Source organism: Heterodontus francisci, chromosome 32, assembly GCF_036365525.1.
Source record: "Heterodontus francisci isolate sHetFra1 chromosome 32, sHetFra1.hap1, whole genome shotgun sequence".
Taxonomy (NCBI): Eukaryota; Metazoa; Chordata; class Chondrichthyes; order Heterodontiformes; family Heterodontidae; genus Heterodontus; species Heterodontus francisci.
The window spans coordinates 15,775,148-15,799,364 of NC_090402.1; the positions used below are offsets into that span (position 1 = coordinate 15,775,148).

At 42.0% G+C, this 24,217-nt stretch overlaps 1 protein-coding gene across 5 annotated transcripts in view; it reads right to left on the reverse strand.

Moving 5' to 3' along the window:
• Positions 1–5,782: 5,782 nt before the first annotated feature.
• Positions 5,783–24,217, reverse strand: part of med27 (mediator complex subunit 27) — a 286,804-nt gene continuing 268,369 nt past the window's right edge. For 3 of the 5 annotated variants that reach the window (XM_068012325.1, XM_068012326.1, XM_068012323.1), the window contains 2 exons: positions 14,758–14,835; positions 5,783–9,525 (listed from right to left, as the gene is read on the reverse strand). In XM_068012325.1, coding sequence (XP_067868426.1) covers positions 9,391–9,525; positions 14,758–14,835 — 213 coding nt within the window. In that variant the 3' untranslated portion in view covers positions 5,783–9,390. Of the gene's footprint in view, positions 9,526–14,757; positions 14,836–19,352; positions 19,536–22,571; positions 22,783–24,217 lie in introns of those variants that run through there. The other 2 variants (XM_068012328.1, XM_068012327.1) reach the window with 2 other exon arrangements.

A 24,217-nucleotide genomic window follows, 5' to 3' on the forward strand; every position in this document is an offset into this window, starting at 1 on the left:
GGCTCAGAATTACTGAGTTGGAGTCTGAGTTGCAGATATTGAGAAGCATCAGGGAGGGGGAAGTTACCTGGCCACTTTATTCCAGGAGGCAGTCACACCCCTTAGGTTAAGTAGAGCTTTAGAGTTGGTCAATGATCAGGGACAGGATGGTGTGACTGCGAGTTAGGCAGGTATGGGGATCCAGCATGTAGTGATGGAGCAGAATCAGCCCTTGACTTTGTACAAGGTGCTTGCTACCTGTGCAGATGAGAACAAGGTCGGTCGGGTGGATGAGCAAATTGACCATGGTGCAGGATGCCATTCAAGTGGGGGGAGCGTAAAGGAATGTGGCAGTGATAGGGGACAGTATAGTCAGAGGGACAGATACTGTTCTTTGCAGTCATGACCAGAAACTCCAAAGGTTGTGTTCCCTGCCCAGTGCCAGGATTAAGGACATCACCTTGTAGCTGGAGATGAAATTGGAGTGGGAAGGGGAGGATTCAGTTGTTGTGATCCACGTAGTAACCAACAACATAGGTAGAACTAGGAATACTGTTCTGCTGAGACAGTTTGAGGTGTTAGGTCCAAATTAAAATGCAGAACATCAAAGGTAATCATAGAAACATAGAAAATAGGAGGAGTAGGCCATTTGATCCTTCAGGCCTGCTCCGCCATTCAAAAAAGATCATGGATGATCGTCTAATTCAGTACCCTGTTCCCGCTTTTTTCCCATATCCCTTTGGCATTGAGAAATATATCTATCTTCTTCTTGAATATATTTAATAACTTGGCTTCCACTGCCTTCTGCGGTAGAGCGGGTAGGCGTTGGCGTAGTGGTATTATCACTGGATTAGTAACAGAGACCCAGGGTATTTCTCTGGGGACATGGGTTCGAATCCCACCACAGCAGAAGGTGGAATTTGAATTTAATTAATAAATCTGGAATTAAAAGCTAGTCTAATGATGGCCATGAAACCATTGTCGATTGTTGCATGTGACTCCAGACCCACAGCAATGTGGTTAACTCTTTCATGCCCTCTGAAATGGCCTAGCAAGCCACTCAGTTGTACCTAACCGCTACAAAGTCAATAAAAAGGAATGAAAGCGGACAGACCACCCGGCATCGACCTAGGCACCGGAAATGACAACGGCAAACCCAGCCCTGTCGACCCTGCAAAGTCCTCCTTACTAACATCTGGGGGCTTGTGCCAAAGTTGGGAGAGCTGTCCCACAGACTAGTCAAGCAACAGCCTGACATAGTCATACTCATGGAATCATACCTGACAGACAATGTCCCAGACACTGCAATCACTATCCCTGGGTATGTCCTGTCCCACCAGCTGGACAGACCCACCAGAGGTGGTGGCACAGTGGTATACAAGAGGGAGGGAGTTGCCCTGGGAGTCCTTAACATCGACTCCGGACCCCATGAAGTCTCATGGCATCAGGTCAAACATGGGCAAGGTAACCTCCTACTGATTACCACCTACCGTCCTCCCTCAGCTGATGATTCAGTACTCCTCCATGTTGAACACCACTTGGAGGAAGCACTGAGGGTGGCAAAGGCACAAAATGTAATCTGGGTGGGGGACTTCAATGTCCATCACCAAGAGTGGCTCGGTAGCACCACTACTGACCGAGCTGGCCGAGTCCTAAAGGACATAGATGCTAGACTGGGCGGCGGCAGGTGGTGAGGGAACCAACACGAGGGAAAAACATACTTGACCTCGTCCTCATCAATCTGCCTGCCGCAGATGCTTCTGTCCATGACAGTATTGGTAGAAATGACCACCACACAGTCCTTGTGGAGATGAAGTCCCGCCTTCACATTGAGGATACCGTCCATCGTGTTGTGTGGCACTATCACCGTGCTAAATGGGATAGATTTCGAACAGATCTAGCAATGTAAAACCGGGCATCCATGAGGTGCTGTGGGCCATCAGCAGCAGCAGAATTGTACTCATCCACAATCTGTAACCTCATGGCCCAGCATATCCCCCACTCTACCATTACCATCAAGCCAGGAGACCAACCCTGGTTCAATGAAGAGTGCAGGAGGGCATGCCAGGAGCAGCACCAGGCATACCTCAAAATGAGGTGTCAACCTGGTGAAGCTACAACACAGGACTACTTGCATGCCAAACTGCGTAAGCAGCATGCGATATACAGAGCTAAGCGATCCCATAACCAACAGATCAGATCTAAGCTCTGCAGTCCTGCCACATCCAGCCGTGAATGGTGGTGGACAATTAAACAACTAACTGGAGGAGGTGGCTCCACAAATATCCCCATCTTCAATGATGGGGGAGCCCTGCACATCAGTGCGAAAGATAAGGCAGAAGCATTTGCAACAATCTTCAGCCAGAAGTGCCAAGTTGATGATCCATCTCGGCCTCCCCCTGAAGTCCCCAGCTTCACAGATGCCAGTCTTCAGCCAATTCGATTCACTCCGCGTGATATCAAGAAACGACTGACGGCACTGGATACTGCAAAAGCTACGGGCCCTGACAATATTCCGGCAATAGTACTGAAGACCTGTGCGCCAGAACTTACCGCGCCCCTAGCCAAGCTGTTCCAGTACAGCTACAACACTGGCATCTACACTGCAATGTGGAAAATTGCCCAGGTATGTTCTGTACACAAAAAGCAGGACAAGTCCAACCCGGCCAATTACCGCCCCATCAGCCTATTCTCAATCATCAGTAAAGTGATGGAAGGTGTCATCAACAGTGCCATCAAGCGGCACTTGCTTAGTAATAACCTGCTCAGTGACGCTCAGTTTGGGTTCCGCCAGGAACACTCAGCTCCTGACCACATTACAGCCTTGGTTCAAACATGGACAAAAGAGCTGAACTCAAGAGGTGAGGTGAGAGTGACTGCCCTTGACATCAAGGCAGCATTTGACCGATTATGGCATCAAGGAACCCTAGCAAAACTGAGGTCAATGGGAATCAGGGGGAAAACCCTTTGCTGGCTAGAGTCACCTAGCACAAAAGGAAGATGGTTGTGGTTGTTGGAGGTCAATCATCTGAGCTCCAGGACATCACTGCAGGAGTTCCTCAGGGTAGTGTCCTAGGCCCAACCATCTTCAGCTGCTTCATCAATAAGCTACCATCAATCATTAGGTCAGAAGTGGGGATGTTCGTTGATGATTGCACAATGTTCAGCACCATTCGTGACTCGTCAGATACTGAAGCAGTCTGTGCAGAAATGCAGCAAGACCTGGACAATATCCAGGCTTGGGCTGATAAGTGGCAAGCAACATTCATGCCACACAAGTGCCAGTCAATGACCATCTCCAACAAGATAGAATCTAACCATCTCCCCTTGACATTCAACGGCATTACCATTGCTGAATCCCCCACTATCAACATCCTAGAGGCTACCATTGACCAGAAACTGAACTGGAGTAGCCATATAAATATCGTGGCTACAAGAGCAGGTCAGAGGTTAGGAATCCTGAGGCGAGTAACTCACCTCCTGACTCCCCAAAGCCTGTCCACCAAGGCACAAGTCAGGAGTGTGATGGCATACTCTCCACTTGCCTGGATGGGTGCAGCTCCAACAACACTCAAGAAGCTCGACACCATCCAGGACAAAGCAGCTCGCTTGATTGGCACCCCATCTACAAACATTCACTCTCTCCACCATCGACGCACAGTGGCAGCAGTGTGTACCATCTACAAGATGCACTGCAGCAATGCACCAAGGCTCCTTAGACAGAACCTTCCAAACCCGTGACCTGCAACTAGAAGGACAAGGGTAGCAAATACATGGGAACACCACCACCTGCAAGTTCCCCTCCAAGCCACACACCATCCTGACTTGGAACTATATTGCCTTCCCTTCACTGTCGCTGGGTCAAAATCCTGGAACTCCCTTCCGAACAGCACTGTGGTGTACCTACCCCACGTGGACTGCAGCGGTTCAAGACGGCAGTTCACCACCACCTTCTCAAGGGAAATTAGGGATGGGCAATAAATGCTGGCCTGGCCAGTGACGCCTAAATCCCATGAACGAATTTAAAAAAAAAAAAAATTCCACAGGTTCACCACCGAGAGAAGAAATTTCTCCTCATCTCGGTTCTAAATGGCATATCCCATATCCTGAGACTGTGACCCCTGATTCTAGACTCCCCAGCCATCGTGAACATCCTCCCTGCATCTAGCCTGTCTAGTCCTGTTAGAATTTTATAGGTTTCTATGAGATCCCCTCTCATTCTTCTAAACTCTAGCGAACATAGGCCTAGTCGACCCAAACTCTCCTCATACATCAATCCTGCCATCCCAGGATTCAGCCTAGTAAATCTTCTTTGCACTCCCTCCATGGCAAGAACATCCTTCCTCAGATAAGGAGACCAAAACTGCACACAATACTCCAGATGTGGTCTCACCAAGGCCTTGTATAACTGCAGTAAGACATCCTTGCTCCTGTACTCATCTCTGGATTGTTACCTGAACCACGTGCTAACTGGCATATGGTCAAACAGATTAGAGAATTAAACGCAGATTAGAGAATTAAACAGCCAATGAAGTACTTTTGAAGTGTAGTCACTGTTACAATGTAGGAAACATGGCAGCCAAAGCACAGCAAGCTCCCACAGATAGCCATAAGATAATGTCTGGATCATCTGTTTTTAGTGATGTTGGGTAAGTGATGATCTGCTCGTTGTACTGGCCATAAAATTTTGATGAACTTTGTAACCTTTATTCAACAATACAATGACTTTGCACCCCCTTCTTAGTTCTTAAGAAAAGAATTCCAAGGAAATAATGCTGGAGTTTTAGATTATTAGGTATCTGCAATAAGAAGCCACTGCTTAAAATCATCATAAATGTGTTTTAAGACAAAAATGAAAATCTCAGTCACCTTGATTTGAGAGTGTTACCCGTTTTGAACAATTGTGTTGATTGTCCAACCACACCCAGCAGCATGATCATTTCCTCTCATGCTGAGAATGGTAACACAGAAACCTGCAATCATCTCCACTTTACTCTCCAATTTGAAGGATATAGTATAAGGAAATTAAAAACTGCTGGCCTATCAAAGTGGCCTTGGACTGATTTTTCTCTGATTCCCTGTGGTAAGATTGAGTGTCATACATTGAACCTGACAAATTTCATTCGACAGATGTTAAACAGATGTTACTTTACAATTCAGTGGGTAACTTGGAGCTATAGCTCTACCATATTGAATAAGTATTCACCCTCATAATTAGTTAGTATGTCAGAAGTGTTTTGCTCCTGATTTCCACTGACTTAAATTTTTACTAGAGTTCCTTGGTATCACACTCGGCAAATACTGCCTTGATGTCAAGTGCAGTCACTCTTGCCTCACCTCTGTAGTTCAGCTCTGTGTCCATGTATGGATCAAGGCTGTAATGAGGTCTGGATCAGAGTGGCTCAGGTGAATCCAAATGGAGCATCGGTGAGCAGCTTACTGGTGATTAACTGCTGATTGCTAATACTGTTGACAATTCCTTTCAAAACTTTGTCGATGATTAGGAGCAAGCTGATGGGGTAGTAATTGGCCAGGTTAGGTTTGTACTACTTTTTGTGGAAAGGACATATTGGGAAAAATTCCGTCTGTTGTCTGTTTGTAGCTATTCAGGAACAGCCTAGCTAATCTTCGGCACTACTACCGGGATATTGTTGGGGTTGTAGCCTTTGATGTGACCAAGGCCAAGTGCATTGAGACAATAATGCAAACTTGGTCACTTTGTTTTGTCTAGTGCTGTCGCACTGTAATTCACAAGCCTCCCCAGTGAGAGAGATTGTTGGGGCTGGATTACTACACATTTAGGTTTTGTTTTTAAATCACTCCTTTAATTCAACACCTTCTTTCCAAGACTATTCACAAAACACTGTACAACTTGCAGCTGTTTAATGATCTACAAGGTTTTCATTACAACCTCTAATGAGATGTTTGTACATATGGATGTAAGCACATAATCTTGACAGTGATCCATAAAGTTGACATTGTTGGATTTCAACAGCACCACAGCATTATATAGTGAATTTTAATGGCCATGAATGTCCTTTTTTAAAAGACAAAGAAATTCATATATCAAATTATTTGCATTAATGCATGAAAATGGACAACTCTCGCAGTTGTATTGAAGGGAACAGGACAAGTGCAGACAAGTGTCTTGAAGGAGTCAAATGAAAATTGTATGAACTAAATGAAAATGAAAACAGATGAAAAGAAATAAGTTGCCAACAAGGCAAGAATAGAATTTAATTTTCATAGATCCATATGTTGTCAAAGTAATCGTATTGCATTATAAATATTTTTACCCAAATATTAACAAAATGCAAATACACCTGAAATCTAGGACAGTTGTTTTTTTCTTATTCATTCAGTGGATGTGGGCTTTGCTTGCAAGGCCAGCATTTATTGTCCTTCCCTAATTGACCTTGAGAAGGTGGTGGCGAGCCGCCTTCTTGAACCGCTGCAGTCCATGTTGTGAAGGTACTCCCACAGTGTTGTTAGGGAGGGAGTGTCAGGATTTTGACCTAGCCACGATGAACGAAAAGCCATATATTTCTAAGTCAGGTGCTTGCGATTTAGAGGTGGTGGTGTTCCCGTGCACCTGTTGCTTTTCTAGGCGGCAGAGGTCAAAGGTTTGGTGCTTTGTCTCCTTGCTTTACAGGTTTGGATCAGACATACCCAAAGACAACACTTTAAATTGCAGTTTCTTTTCACATTTTCTCCTAGCACCTGCTCTAGTTATTGTTGACTGTCCCACAGCCACTTTAAATGTTTCAAATCATAGAGGTGGGCATTGATTTTTTTCTTACTTACACATACAACTCCATCCAGTGACATACAAAAATCCCAAACCAGAGTAACCAGACAGTGGGAGATAGGTTAATGTGACTTGCAGTCTTAAACCTGCAACTTTCTGGCTACATGGAAAGCACATTCCCTTGTCAAGAAGATAAATTCTTTGATTTCAACATCATGCATCCCGCCTCACGCCCTGACCAAAAGAAAGTATATTTCACAAGTACCTGTCAGTAACTGCTGCCCTTTCAATTATGAAACAGTTGTAAATCATAAGTAAAACAAAATTAAAAAAGGTTAGAACATTTTGGACTCTTCTACTTTGAAAGGAGGGGAATATAGACATATACCAGTTGCTGTGTGAAATACAGAAGTTTAATTCTGATTGCTATCTCAAGTTAAACCACGTATGTTGGACAAGGCACGAATGATAAAATGGCAAATTCAGGGCTGATGTCAGGAAGCACTTCTTCACATAAAGATTAATACCTTGAATTGACTTCTGAGTAGGGTGGTTGAAGCAAAAGGTCGATCATTCAAGAGGCAGCTACCTATGACAGGGGGAAATCACAGGTTTCTGTGGAAGAATGAGTTAGATAATTCGAATAGTCCCTCTATTTTGTACTTAGCTTTATGAAAGAAGAGAGACATCATGATCAAGTGGATACATGCATGGCAGTCAGCACTATTGCTCAATATTCTATTTATTCCATAGGATAGAAGGATGTCTGAAAATATAGGCAAACTTGTCCAACTATCATGTGGTAATTTAAACTTGTGTATAGCTTTTATATATCACTAACAGGAAATTAAAGTCATTTAAACTACAAGTCTGATTAGGAAATTCTTATTGCTAAAAGTTCCACATAAAATTGGCACACAACTTCCTTCAGCTAGGACAAGGCAAAATGCGACATTAATATTTCCAAAATTGGAGGTTCTATTCCACAATTGGTCAGCATGTGTTGTAAAGGAGAGGATAGGGAGTCAGAATAGGCCATTCATCTTTTTGTGATATGGAGCATATCACTGTTGTGTACGGTTAATCCACCAGCCTGGCTGCAAACATGCAAAACTCACCCAAGTGATGCAGTGCTGAATCAAGTGCTCAACCATTAAAGCAGATGATTATCAGTTGATTTCATTCTACTATTAAAAAAAAAATTCAACTGTAGGCATGCAAAACTGACAAAGCTATTCAAAATGATGTGGGAGTGCTGAAAACCAAGCTTACATTCAGGCGAACATGAAATAAAACTTGATTATAACAGGGCGAGAAATGTAACAAGTCTGCTTGCTAGAAGGACAGTAAACCCTGAAAATAACATTTCATTTCAAGACAGTGCTGAAGCGTGAAGCACTCCCATGTCATCTCACGTCATTTTCAAGTGACACTTGAGTGGTCACAATGGTCCATTAGAAGCAACAGTTTTTGGATTCAAAACAAAAATGGAACAGCTGGCTAAATTTAACCCTCATTTTATGATTTAAGGAAGTGGCTGAACTTGAGGAATGGCATGCAAACATATTTTTCAACCCTTCCCTGGATGACACCTCTATTTTAAATCTCAGAAGACTCTCTTGTGAGAGGAGATAGACCAAATCAGACTATTATTTTCTATCATGGCCCCACAATTTAGCCTGGTCTCTGTTTGCTGTCTTCCCAAAACGGACATGAAGATTGGCAACACACCATTTGGAAAACTCTGGGGCCAGTCCAGAACTCTATGTCAGAGCACAGTAATACACTAATGGCTGGTGGATCCTTTTTATCCTTCCCTATATGCTGTCTGCAGATTGAATAGAAAAATCAGTCAGTAACATTAATTTCCCCGGATGTCAAAAATATAGCTCTATCCGTGCGTGTCCTACCAGTGAACCTGACCCCCCTTCCCTCCCTCAGATAACCTACTAGGATGGTGGGGAAGTTGAAGTGTGAATATCAGTTAAGGATAAGATCTGAATTTGAGTTTAGTAGTTGGGAATGCAATATCCCAACTGTGGTAACAGACTTGACAAATGCCTTTGGTCATTTTATTGAACAGTTTAGTCAGTGGGATGAAAATACTGCAATGGTATGAGAGGTGAAGAACAGAACAAGAAACAAAAAAAAAGGAAAAATATGAGGGCATAATCCTTGGGAACATGGTCACTATAAAGCACAACTATTAGACAGTTAAATGGGAGAGCTGAGTGAATTTCTGATTTTTATCATTGTGTGCACTGACACTGTCATGAGTGATACTGATGAGATATCTTGGCCCAACCTCCCAAAGAACATGATGTGAATGTGGGAGAGCAAAAAACAGAAAATGCATTCCAGAAAACAAAATGACATACATATGTAAACTATGTTTTTAAATTTAGTTTGTCCCTTTAAAAAAAAGTATGTTAAATCTAAATGATTTACTTATCCTACCTGAAGGCATTGCTATTTTTACCCCTTTGAGATATTTTACTAAAAATAATTTTGTCTGAAAAAAAAAGGAGTTGAAAGAACTTTATCCCTGCAGGAAATAGTTAAAATCCATCAATCAGGCACATCAAATCGAAGTTCTCCATACTCTGATGTACACATCACCACATCCTGATGTGATCCCCAGTTACTAGGCAGTGAGCTGGACATTACTGCCTGCAAGTGTCATGAAAGGCCTCGAGCGTTCGGAAGTCTCTCCACGTGGGAGGCAGTCCATCCTGAAGAAATTTTCCACAGCGCTGACACGTCGCCTGGAATAATTTAATGTAGCTTCGCAACCACGTCTAGAAAAGTGAAAAATAACGAGAAGAAAATGAGCATCTTTCGCAGAATTTGCCTTTTCTAATCTTAGCAGTGATCATTTTTGTTTTTTTACTTTCCCTTCAAAGGTTCCAGTTCAATTAAAGGTTATCAGCAGTTTTAAAACAAGTATATCTTATGCACCATTATGCTTCACGTGATCTTATAGCTGTCAAATTTAAAAGTAACTAGAAATAATGATGCTAAAAAGAGGTGCCTCTAAATTTTTATAAACTTAGTAAAAGAAGTATTCATAAATCATTTAAAAGATACAACTAAAACATTTCAGAGCATTAGTTATATTTTGGAAATGAAAGGCAAAGTTGAAAAATCTAGTACTTGAACCTTAATACGCTCGCATTACCTGTTCAAAGGGTAAAGAACAAAACATTCAACGAGACATGCGAAGAAAGTACTTTCAATATGATGTGCAGGAAAACACTCACACAAGGATCGTGAATTGAAAAACTATCACAGTTCCCTCCAGAAGCCCTTGGAGTTTTTCCAGTGAGTAGCTAAGCCATATAGATGAGGACGACAGTTTTAACTGGGATGGAAGTTTGGGTGCTGCACCCTTGGTTTATCAAGGAGGAAAACAGCTTGATCGCTATCCAGAAACTCCTGTTGGAAATGCACAGGGATTTTGGGCGAGGACAGGATTAGACACAGTGATGTCTCTTCTCTCCATCTAACACAGCCTGCTGACAACTCACTATCACAGCTCACACATGGACTATGGCTACTTGCTTCTGGATGATTATGGAACCATACACAAGATACCAATTTGTTAAAGGAACCCAGTGTCTGATAAGAGGAAATCAGTTACTTAATTCATGTAAATGCACAACTGAACAGTATCATAGTGTTGTTCCATCATTTACCTCACCAAATAGCATAGAGGATTATCAGACAGGAGGGCAATGCACTCCTCACGTCTAGCTGTATAAACTCCTGTTTCACAAATCAAAATACAGCAGTCACAAAGGTTCCAGGACTGAACTGTAAGATGCCTTTGAAACACTTGGACTTTTACTATTGCCTAGTTCACATCCTACCATGCATTAGAAATAGTCAACATGTAAAGTCAGAGGAGGGACCTGAACTGTTCCACATAATAACTTCAGAAATCTACTATCACAAGAATACAGTGTTTTCAAACAAACTGTATTATAACTGCACACAAAACTAATGGGAATATGAGGAGGATTGATCCTTAATCAAAAGACTGGTTTACAAATAACTGCAAATGCTTTTGAAGTCTGATGACATATAAATGTCCTATGAATCACCTTGCTTGTTCTGTAGCGTTCATTCATTTACATGAGAAAATTATGCGTAAAATGCTAAGATGCAGAGTTTTCTTCAATAAAATAAAGAGGAAAACATGTCAAGTTAGCTCCAAGAGGTTGAATGTCTACAGTACAATGGTACTGTCAAACTTAGCACTCACTCCGACAGGTTAAACACATTTATACAACAAGGTTGGAAGTGCTGGTGGGTTCAGTCCTAAGGGATCCAAATGCACTATTAAGACACTGACTTGGGAAATCTGAGTACTGTATTGTACTGTCCCCTGACCGATGTCGAAAGTAGAAAAATGTAGCAACCTCAATGTTTCATGTTACACAATTACAACAAAGCTGTCACAGCTAAAACATACAAATCCTACTCAAATTCAAATTTCTGGGCTGTTTATTGCTTATAAAGCTATCTTTAATTAATTGCTCCATCTGTGGGATTCCAGCCACATCAGTTACAATCTGAAAAAAATTATTAATAACTTGCATATCCTTCTGAAACAAGATGTTAGTAAAAAGTTAAGTTTCAGCAAAGCCCTTAGGGATCCTTTTGGTGAATGAGCGACCGCTCCAATGCCTGAATTACTGTGTTTTAATCTTGCAGATCAGATTATTATTAACCGTGATACCACTGAAATGAAAACAGCATGAAGCAAAATTACCTTTTATCTTAAGATAACTCGAAATTAAACCCAATATTAACCTTCAGTCACTGGTGTTGTAACACAGTCCCATGAAAGTAGGAAACATGAAGGTAACTTGTCTGATGTCCCTCCCTCAACACACACAATATTGAAAATTGAAAACTATCCCATGGTCACAAAAAATTTCCAATTTTAGTTTTTTTTTTAAAAGCTCATCATTAAACTGGGAGAAGTTTCAAATTAAACAAATGAGTGATAACATTTTAAAGTTTCTTCACCCCGTGCCCAAATAAGATCACTCTTTTTATGTCTGCATTCAGCCACCAAACTCCAAGCAGAATGGCACAGCAGCATATATGGAATGGCGCAGTGGTTAGCACTGCAGCCTCACAGCTCCAGGGACCCGGATTCGATTCTGGGTACTGCCTGTGTGGAGTTTGCAAGTTCTCCCTGTGTCTGCGTGGGTTTTCTCCGGGTGCTCCGGTTTCCTCCCACAAGCCAAAAGACTTGCAGGTTGGTAGGTAAATTGGCCATTATAAATTGTCACTAGTGTAGGTGGTAGGGAAACATAGGGACAGATGGGGATGTTTGGTAGGAATATGGGATTAGTGTAGGATTAGTATAAATGGGTGGTTGATGGTCGGCACAGACTCGGTGGGCTGAAGGGCCTGTTTCAGTGCTGTATCTCTAATCTAATCTAATCTCCACGCTCCCTTCAGAAGATGCAAGCTATTGATGGGCACAGTGATCCAAAGAGGAGAAAACTAGAGTTTAAATCTGGTAAATGGCACAAGAATCTAGGAGCCATCTAGTCTCAAAAGACGGATGTGTGGCTTGGCAGAGTGGGTTCGGATAGGCATGTGGCTCAGCAAGAGCATCTTTAGATGATTTGAGAGTAGTCTGATAGCAGCTGCTCTGCTCAGTTGGATGCAAACAAGAAATGATAGTCTCTCACCAGAACATTCAATATATCCAGAATAATATCCCATCAGTTCTTTCATTTGCAATGAGGTAACATGGATTTGACTCAAGCTGGAAATGATTCTCTGACCCAACAAAGTACTTAACAAATTTAGAAAATGAAAGGGGCCGTGATTAAAACAGAACCTTTAGAACTGCAGTTCCTAGTACAGTATTTCATTCCTCCAAGTTATTTTGACTCAGAACATTTGACTCTTGCAACAATATCATTTATATTTTTTCCTGAGAAAATACTACCATGTCACATGGTCAAGAACGCATCAGCAATTAGAGAAACATTTTTTGCCACTAGCTTAAAAATGCAGATGCACTGATGGTAGTGATCATAGGTGAGACTTCAAGCTTCTTCTCTTCCAATAACTATTCAATTTGGATGTCAAAAATCAAATAGTTGCTGTGAAGAGTAGTTGGCACTGATAGTGCTCAAAAAAAGCTCAAATGTCAAACTATCAGTTTTTATAGGATGTTAAGATCACCTTGTTCATGGTTTGTATCAATATTTTACAGGTTACTTTTAGTTTTGGGGAACTAAATATGTAAGAATTTCAAAACGTAGCAGACCACCCAAGATTTAAATTTTGAATATTTCTCCATGAGTGCTTACAGAGACAGAGTTAGAGAGGTGAGACCCATAAAACAGTAGGTGGGCTTGTTTAGTTGGGAGTTGCAGCCAGAAGGTCTGGAAAGGATTGCTCTGTCATTGTCAGAAATATCAATTATTCATGTGGTTATCAGAAATCAGAGATGTTTGGAGTGGAGGTAATTTAGCTTAAATTGCGATCTGGGACATCCCACATGTACCACATTTCTATGGAGATAGATGATGCGGGGATCTTCCTTTGGTAACGTGAGTTTTATCTCTGTGCTTGCTGACAGATAGTCAGCTGGCTTTTGGAAAGCAGTTGGCTTTGGGAGCAGCTGGACTCAGGAGCAAAGTGGCCATCAGAACCAGGGGTGTTTCTGTTGAGTAAGGTCCAGGCTCAAGTTGGGAAATCCAGATTCATGAGGTGTTGAAAGAGAACTGGAGGGAGAATCCCAAGGATCTCTCATACCTCAGAAGGCGGCTGAGAAATTAAGGAATTGTAATGAATTCCTGAGAGCTGTGGTAAGCTTTGGATTGATCCCAGGAGAAGTGAACAAACTGCCAAATAAAGTATAGGGGAACTCTTGGGGTGGAGGTAAAAGTCGAACAGGGGTATTCTGTTGAGATTTAGATTTTAAAGTTTATGTCTTCATGTTTTAAGATTTTAAAGTATAAGTGATTTCAAATTGTAATGTTAAGTATTTTATTTTATTTATTTAGAGGTACAGCACTGAAACAGGCCCTTCAGCCCACCAAGTCTATGCCGACCAACAACCACCCATTTATACTCATCCTACATTAATCCCATATTCCCTACCACATCCCCACCATTCTCCTACCACCTACCTACACTAGGGGGCAATTTACAATGGCCAATTTACCTATCAACCTGCAAGTCTTTGGCTGTGGGAGGAAACCGGAGCACCTGACGGAAACCCACGCTGTCACAGGGAGAACTTGCAAACTCCGCACAGGCAGTACCCAGAACTGAACCCGGGTCGCTGGAGCAGTGAGGCTGCGGTGCTAACCACTGTGCCACCCAAAAATTCCACCTTCTGCTCTGGTGGGATTTGAACCCATGTCCCCAGAGCAATACCCTGGGTCTCTGGATTACTAGTCCAGTGACAATACCACTACACCACCACCTCCTTTTGCTTTAACTCTTGTACAAGTATACTCCTGTGGCGTAGTTCTTTTAGTAATAACTGGAAATTCGATATTCTCTTTATAAAAGTTAATGGTCCCTAACAGGATTGTAACAAAGATACAATCTTACAACGACCACCATTTTCTTTCATTAGCTCTCAGAACTGCTCATCAACATATGTATGCTCTTGAATTGGAAGGGCAAAGTGGTTTTGATGGTTGACTCTCTATGAACACTGTCAAAGCCACTGTGTGATCAGCCAGTAATACTTAAGTGGGAATGTTAGGGAGAGAAGTCTGGCAATGGTAATCCCTCTCTACCCTCCCAAGACACTTTACTGTGATTATCCAGCAATTTAGAAGGGAGCTGACAGACAAAACTTGAACTCACATGGGACGTGAACTGACTACATGCTACCTGCAGTCAAGTATTTAACTGTGGAGGTACAAAGCTGCCATAAAATTTAAAAGATTTGCTGTTTGCCACCTAGCTAAGGGATTCACTTTAAAGTGCAAATGGAGGGTTGGAGATTTCCAGTTCATTTTTGATTGCGCATCACTCACCATGAAAGACCTGACAACCACATCTGGCATCTGAGGCAGCTGGTAATGCAGCAATGCTGTAGTGGCATGGTCAGTCACCTAAAAGAGAGAAAACCAGCAATGAGAGATAGAATGCATAGCTACTCGGAACCACTCACAATTGTCAGCAGTTTCATAGATGAGGACATAAAACAACACTCAGGTAAAGTGAGTGCACTCCACGAGATTCTAAACAGAAGTTTGTACAGACATAAAAAAAAATTGACCAATCAAATGTGAAGCAATTTTAACCCTTTAATAATTTACTTTCCTGGAAAAGTAACTTTTTTACTTTGCCACTGATTTTCCAGTTTCATTACTTTTAATTGGAAATATATACATTGGCAAAATTCATTATTAAACAAAAATGTAATATATTCATAAACATAGAAAAACAGGAGTAGGCCATTCGGCCCTTCGAGCCTGCTCCGCCATTCAATACGATCATGGCTGATCATCCAAACTCAGTAACCTGTTCCCGCTTTCTACCCGTATCCCTTGATCCCATTAGCCCTAAGAACTATATCTAACTCTTTCTTGAATATACTTAATGATTTGGCCTCAACTGCTTTCTGTGGTAGAGAATTCCACAGGTTCACCACTCTCTGGGTGAAGAAATCTCTCCTCACCTCAGTCCTAAATGGCTTACCCCTTATCCTTAGACTGTGACCCCCTGGTTCTGGATACCCCTGCCATCGGGAACATCCTCCCTGCATCTAGTCTGTCCAGTCCTGTTAGAAAATTTGTAGGTTTCTATGAGATCCCCTCTCATTCTTCTAAACTCTAGCGAATACAAGCCTAATCGACCCAATCTCTTCATACGTCAGTCCTGACATCCCAGGAATCAGTCTGGTGAACCTTCGCTGCACTCCCTCCATAGCAAGAACATCCTTCCTCAGATAAGGAGACCAAAACTGCACACAATACTCCAGATGTGGTCTCACCAAGGCCTTGTATAATTGCAGCAAGACATCCTTGCCCCTGAACTCGAATCCTCTCACTATGAAGGCCAACATACCATTTGCCTTCTTAACTGCCTGCTGCACCTGCATGCTTACTTTCAGTGACTGGTGCACAAGGACACCCAGGTTTCGCTGCACCTCCCCCTTTCCCCATTGCCATTCAAATAATAATCTGTCTTTCTGTTTTTGCCACCAAAGTGGATAACCTCACAAAGATGAATAAATCAATCTTGGTAACAAAACTAAAGACAAATTACAATAACAGCTTTTCAGCAAGGTTATTTTATCAGTTTTTAACTATAACTTTGGATCTTCCACTTGGATCTTTTTTTCAGCCAATCTCATTTACTCCACGTGATATCAAGAAAATGCTGAAGGCATTTGATACTGCAAAGGCTATGGGTCCTGACAACATCCCGGCTTTAGTACTGAAGACTTATGCTGCAGAACTGGCCGTGCCCCTAACCAAGCTGTTCCAGTACAGCTACAACACTGGCATCTACCCGACAATGTGGAAAACTGCCCAGGTATGTCCTATCCACAAATAGGTCAAATCCAATCCAGCCAATTAGTTTAGTTTAGTTTAGAGATACAACACTGAAACAGGCCCTTCGGCCCACCGAGTCTGTGCCGACCATCAACCACCCATTTTTTATACTAATCCCATATTCCTACCACATCCCCACCTGTCCCTATATTTCCCTACCACCTACCTATACTAAGGTTAATTGGCCATTATAAATTGCCCCATCAACCTGCAAGTCTTTGGCATGTGGGAGGAAACCGGAGCACCCGGAGGAAACCCACGCAGACACAGGGAGAACTTGCAAACTCCACACAGGCAGTACCCAGAATTGAACCCGGGTCGCTGGAGCTGAGAGGCTGCGGTGCTAACCACTGCGCCGCCCAACAGTCTGCTCTCTATCACCAGTAAAGTGAGGGAAGATGTTGGCGACAGTGCTATCAAGCGCCACTTAAACAGCATTAAGGTGCTCACTGATGCTCAGCTTGGGTTCCATCAGGACCACTCAGCTCCTGACCTCATTACACCCTTGGTCCAAACATGCACAAAAGAGCTGAAATCAAGAGGTGAGGTGAGAGTGATTACCCTGGACATCAAGGCAAAATTTGACAGAGTGTGGCATCAAGGAGCCCAAGCCAAACTGAAATCAATGGGAATTAAGGGGAAAACTCTCCGCTGACTGGAGCCATATCTAGCACAAAGGAAGATGGTGGTGATTGTTGGAGGCCAATCATCTCAAAGCCAGGACATTGCTGCAGGAGTTCCTCAGGGTAGTGTCCTAGGTCCAACCGTCTGCAGCTCCTTCATCAATGACCATCATAATTTCTATGGAGTTAGATATAGCTCTTGGATTTATAGGGATCAAAGGATATGGGGCGAAAGCAGGAACAGGTTACGGAGTTGGATGATCAGCCATGATCATTATGATTGGCGGAGCAGGCGCAAAGGGCCGAATGGCCTACTCCTGCTCCTATTTTCTATGAGGTCTGAAGTGGGGATGTTCGCTGATGACTGTATGATGTTCAGTACCATTTGCAACTCCTCAGATACTGAAGCAGTCCGTGTCCATATGCAGCAAGACCTGGACAACATTCAGGCTTGGGCTGATAAGTGGCTAGTAACATTAGCAGCACAATAGTGCCAGGCAATGACAATCTCCAATAACAGAAAAACTAACCATCTCTCCTTGACATTCAACAGCTGAATCCCCCACTATCAACATCCTGGGAGTTAGCATTGACAAGAAACTGAACTGGACCAACCACACATATACTATGGCTGCATAGACTGGGAATTCTGTAGCATGTAACTCACCTCTGATTCCCCAGTGCCTGTCCATCATCTACAAGGCACAAGTCAGGAGTGTGATGGAATACATTCCACTTGCCTGGATTAGTGTGGCTCCAACAACACTCAGGAAGCTTGACACCATCCAGGACAAAGTAGCCCGCTTGATCGGCACCTCATCCACCACCAATACACAGTGGCAACAGTGTGAACCATATACAAAATGGACTGCAGCAATTCACCACACCTCCTTTGACAGCACATTCCAAACCTGCAACCTCTTCCACCCAGAAGCACAAGGGCAGCAGATGCATGGGAACATCACCTGCAGGTTCCCCTCCAAGTCACACACCATCCTGTCTTGGAAATATATTGCCATTCCTTCACTGTTGCTGGATCAAAATCACAGAACTCTTACAGCACTGTGGGTGTACCCGTACCAGATGGACTGCAGCGGTTCAAGAAGGCAGCTCACCACCACCTTCTCAAGGGCAATTAGGGATGGACAACAAATGCTGGCCTTGCCAGTGACACCCACATCTCATTAAAGAATTAAATAAATGTATTATTCCCTGGTTGTTCACTGGTAAGCAGATGCATTATGCAATAAGCTGATCTTAGTTGGACAGGCAATGGGAGCACTTCAAACAGCCTCAGCCAAGGCTCCTGTTCTTGGTCACTTCAGACGACCCTCATTGGAAGAATGCATTTGTAGACAATTGCTGTGAAACTCCACGGTTTGACTGGGGGAAGTGTGGGACGATGATGTTAGCTATAGTTTGCTACATCAAAGAATTGGCAAATTTAGGGCAATATCCTCCTTCGGTGATATAAACTTCAATGGTGCTATGACCAAACACAAGGGGCTCTGTGCCAACATCCAATACACATGGAACACTCAACGGTTTAGCCTTACATGAGGTACCAAAGCATTGTTAACAACAGACTGTACCTTCAGAGCAGAAAGTTAGAAATTTGGAGAAGAATTGTAGTAGTACTCTACATTACATGGAACTATTTAGGTGATGAACCCAGGTTATCAAATCAGTAAATGACTTTGAACAGATGAAATATAGTACAGTAATAGATACTTTATGTTAGTGAGATATGGCCATTGCACTGTATAGTTCATCCAGCATTGAATATCGTGAAAAACACAGAATTAACAAAAATCTATATGATATAAAAATGGCCAAGTTTCTAAATGTTCCTCAGCCTCTCAATTAAAATTAACAGTACACTGAATTTAGTCAGTTGCGTATTGGGCAAAAAATAATGGATAACTGGAAGTGGTTACAAGGGATTCATCTGATCAGGAGGCTGAGATCACTTTATAAAATCACGAGAGTGATGTGAATTGTTGGATATCTGGAGGGATGCATGTTGGACATTTTGGGGAGTTGAAGGTTAATAGTCGAACTTCTTCATACCAGGGCGCAACAGGCTTTCCAATATAAGCAGGGATGGCTTTGAAGTGTCCTGAAAGGAATGCATAGCCTGTCTTCTGATATGTAAAGTGCTGTGCAAAGAAATATATGACAGTAATGATGTCAGCCACGGGCGATTCAAGTGTAACCTTAGCAGCTTGGGTAATAAGCATAGGTAGAGGTATCTATTAGCTATAGTATGGAAAGATGACTGTTGATAAAGCCTGTTCTTCAAAGAGGTTGGGGACAGTTATGTCAGGAAGTCTTACCTGAGGGAAGTAGCTTTGCAGTAAACAATTACAGTTTACATGAATAAACATTCTTCATCAGATTTGGAAATAGATACATCATGAAGTCTTATCTGTAACTTTTACCTTGTATGTAGGCAAATATGTATAAAGTAGCATGGTTTTCAACAGTTCTTCAAAGGGCTTGAATGTTACAGAAACTGAAAAGCTGCTCTCTCTGTAAACAGTGAGGCCGATCACTGTGCTATATATCAATAAAGTCTCTTCTGCACATTATGTTATAAAGTGTCTTGTGATTACGCAAAACCTGTTGCTGTAAACCAAAGAAAGGAGGTGATTACTAACATACAGGAGATAATGTAATTGCTGGCTTGCAATCAATCCCAGGCACCCTTTCAAAAAATACATACTGTGGGATTAGAGATAGAATTTCTTATATTGTGTCGTAGAGTTATACAGCACAGAAACAGGCCCTTCGGCCCATCGTGTCTGTGCCGGCCATCAAGCACCTAACTATTCTAGTCCCGTTTTCCAGCACTTGGCCCGTAGCCTTGTATGCTCTGGCGTTTCAAGCGTTCATCTAAATACTTCTTAAACGTTGTGCCCCTACCACCCCTTCAGGCAGTATATTGTTTGAAAAGGCCAACCATTTAGTCCCATTGCCTTGCCTTTTTCTCGTATCCTTTTCATTTTTCAAATATTTATCACTTGTATTGTTAAACCTAAATGGAGAACAGTGGTACAATCGGACAGAGTCAGTGTCCTTTTTTATTGTAGGCACCATGATGGAGATCTGTGGTGAAAGCGCTTCCTGCATTTGATATATGATGCAAGCAAGTCAGATAACTTGACTGATATTGGAATTCAGTCATGGGGTTTTTGGTATAGTTTTAAAATGGAACACATAGGGTAAAAAAAAAGATTGTGCACAACAGCCATACAGTTTTTGAAACACTCTTTATTTGAGCTACAATCAGAATAAGCCCTGTTACTTGAATAGTGACTGGAAGCGCATGTTTTCTTCCACATTTTTTCTTCACTGTGTAAGAAAAAATCACTAACAAGATTAGATGCCACTAAATTTGCCCAAAAGTAAATGAGACCGCTGCAGAGTTCATTCAGGCTTTTGCTGCTCATACCTTTCCTTTTCCCCCTTGCCCCCACTTCAAATTATAGCAGGGTTGAATTCTTTTTTGCGTTGCTCAAGGTGGGGATGTTATTGCTACGGAATGGACCACTCCATTTTTAACATCCAAGGTCAGCATCAAAACATTAAAATACAGAATAAAGCTCCCTGTTCTACCCAATGTGTGTCAGTCTCAACCTTCGACAAGCATCCCCTACTGCACCACTGTGACACTTCCATTCTCACATCAGCCATCCTGAGACTTGGACAGCGCTGAATTAAGGGAAATTTTGTGCTGTCACCCCACCTGTGTCTGGGATGGACTCTGGGCCACCAACTCCCTTGGGACATCCAAAGCACTGCCCTATGTGTAACTTTGCAGAGATCTTCTGAAGTTTGCCCATTTTCTGTTAAAACTAGCATACTGTGGTTAGAGTCAAGACCTTTCAGTAGACTGCTCAGTGACAAATATCTGCTAACAGTTGGAAAAGTTAGTTTTGATCCCAGCATGGTTATTGCCACAATAAACGTTTGATTTTACTCTTTCAACTTCCACAATTTCTTTCATTTTGAAAATTCTTTGTAAATGCTCCTCTGACCCCATCTTGCAGACACGCTAAGCCTCATGAAAGAGCATTTGCCTAAAGTGAGAAAATTGGACAGATTCATGCGCATATGTTGCCTGCTTGTAAACTGCAATTAATGAGACTCTGCACACCAGATAAAAGCAGCTCTGGAGCAACTGGACAGAAGAGAACATATGACAAACAGAGAACCGCATACTCTTAAAACGGAACAAAGCTACTTCTGAAGGATCAAAAAATGTGACTGAAAACCACAGGGATGGGAATAATCATCTATCAGCAACTACTGCAGGAACAAAATATGAAGCTTAGGGATAGATGGAGAATAGAATTATTTTTTAAAGTTTACCAAACCTTTACCAAAAAGAATCTATTTCCTGTTTGTGTTCATGAAAGGAGTTCTGGCTAACAGCCCTCATTTACCTCTTTACAAAAAGAAGTTAATCATGGAATCCTGGTCTTCTGCAGGAAGATGTCTCTCGCACATCTGCACTGCACACATACAAATTTACACCCAACCTGTGTAACACCAATGAAAAACCGCTTACGTTGTTAAACAAAAAAACCTATTATCTACTCTTATGATCTTAACTATCTATGAAACAAGAGGCTTTGAAGATCAGGAGGGAAGGAGTGGAAGGAAAATGAGAAGGTGGGAAGACTAGAAAGCCTAACATGTAATCAGTGGTCTGGTTGGGATATACATTGTATGCCCACTTAATTTCAGGAGATAAATGTATGCTCATTTCTCAACCACTGGCAATGGTGGCTTACACTTCGTCAGTCAGGACTGAAAATGCTTTCCATTCCCCTTATTGCCACTGCTAATTGCTTGGGTTCATCTCCCTTCAGCACCAATTTAAGTCCTGCTGCTGCTTTTCTCTCAGCATCACTTCCCAAGTTCCTCTCCTAATGGAAGGGATTCCCACCTCTGCACGCTGTAGATGGAACTACTGCAAGCAGCAGGAACCAAGTATGAGTGGGACTAGAGGTGGAAGGAATGTATGACAATAAGGGGAAAGGGAAGAAGGGAAATAGATGGTGGTGAAAGGGATATGGAAGGGACAGAGCTGAGCACTGCTTTGGAGAGGAAGGGAAAATGAGGGAAGTTGGAAACTGTGCTTTGGATGTCTGGAGTGCAGAAGGCTACCAAGATTAACAGAGCTTCAACAAAAGAGAAGGGAAAAGTGCCAGCTTGAAATACTGAGGGAATGTCAGTATGAGGACATATTGGAGGCAAAAAGATGCACCCTCCCACCCTGCCAATTAATTTTTGGCATTGACATCTTGAACCCTCTTGAAATACACCAACTGTGTGCCTTCAGCATTTGGATTTCCCTCTTCAGTCTTTCATTGCTTTCCATTGCCCCTTTCCTTCTGAATGATATTAGGTTGAGATTTCTGAGAGGGTTGAAAGAGAAGAGGAAGGGGTGGGCAGTTGTATGGGGTATAATGGCAGAGTGAACTGGGTTGGCAAGGAGTTGAATGCAAGACTGCCAAGGAAATGATATCCTTGTTGTCCACTGAAAATCCTAGCATCACCATTTCCTTTACATTAAAAAAAGCAATTAAGTAAACAAATAAGTCAGAATGCATATTCTTTAATGCAAAAGAAAGTCCATTTTCCCAGACAAGCATGCTCCAGACCCTCTAAAAATGCATCAACAATTTAGTGCCTCAGCATCTGGATTTCACCCTTTAATCTTTCATAAGAAACTCCTTGTTTTCAGCCAAGGGCTGCTCACGAATTGTCAGCTTTTTGGAACGGTATCAGATATTTTGAAGTTGCTGGTCAGGTTTTGATAGATTTCTACATTGGCATGTGTTTCTTGAGGTTGCTGCCATTGGAACTAGGAAAAGAGAAAGTGAAGAGGGCTGATCCAACATAACAGTATCGTGGGCCATTCAGTTGCCAATGCTACACTTAAAAATCAGTTCCGCAGGCTTTAATGCTGTTTGGTTCAGTTCACCTCACAAAAAGAAAGTTTTATTTCATTGGTGAAGCATTGGTGCAGTAAAAACAGAAAATGCTGGAAATACTCAGCAGGTCAGGTAGCATCTGTAGAGAGAGAAAGATCATCGATCTGAAACGTTAACTCTTTATCTCTCCACAAATGCTGCCTGACCTGCTGATTATTTCCAGCATTTTCTGTTTTTATTTCAGATTTCCAGCATCTGCAGTATTTTTCTTTTGCATAAACATTTGCTGCATTTTGCTGCATAACTACTTGGAGATTCAGAATTTTACAGCACAAAAGAGGACCATTTGGTCCACTGTGTCTGTGCTGATTCTCTGACAGAGTTATCCACTTAGTTCCATTCCCTTACTCTTTCTTACTCTTTAAAATGTTTCTATTTCCCTCTTAAAGGGCAATATATATTTTGCTTTACCTCGTTTCTCCCAGGGAAGTCCATATCTTAACAAATCTTGGCATAAAAATACATTTTTAATTGCACACTTTGTTCTTATTGTCATCACAAATTTACGTCCTCTAGTTTCAAACTCACTGACCAGTGGATGTAATTATTTCTGATTTACTTTGTCAAAAGTTACCATTTTGAGTACCTCTATCATATCTTCTCTTAGCCTATGTTCCAATAAAAAGAGCCCCACTTTATTGATTCTGTCCTCACAACTACAATTGTAATGCACTCTATGACAATATACTGGAAATGCACCCAATAAGGTAGCAAAAATGAAAATTTTCTGAGGAAATACATTCCTGGACTCTCCACTCCAATTTACAATATGCTCATTACCAAAATTGCCACAGCACACATGTAACGCAGTAACATTGGCAAATCTTAAGCAAACTGGAACTGAACAAGTAATACCATCATTTAAAATAAATTCTTTATCTTTAAAAATTAAAGCAGTCTGATGTTAAGAGTCTGGAGGCACATCCTCAACTCCTGCGGAAGACATATCTTCATTCAATCATCTGTAACTCAGCTAATTCAAGTGTTTTGGATTTTTTCAGACTTCAATCCCATTTTTATTGAGATGTTCAGGAGATAGTGTGTTAGCGTTAACCTTACTGGATCTCTTAGGTCAATGCTCCCTTTATGTTTGTAGTTAATATCACACTGAGCTGCCACAATTAACAATGCCACAATTTTGCGGTAAAAATAATGGTCAAGCTAACAGCGCTCACTGTTAAAGAGTAAATTGGACAGCAATTTCCAGTGATTACACGTGCGCAATTAAATGCAGAAATCAGGAAGTTGCTTTCTCAGTTGCCCAGCTCCTCCATAAGCCATAACAGCATCTCGCCAAGAGCCTTG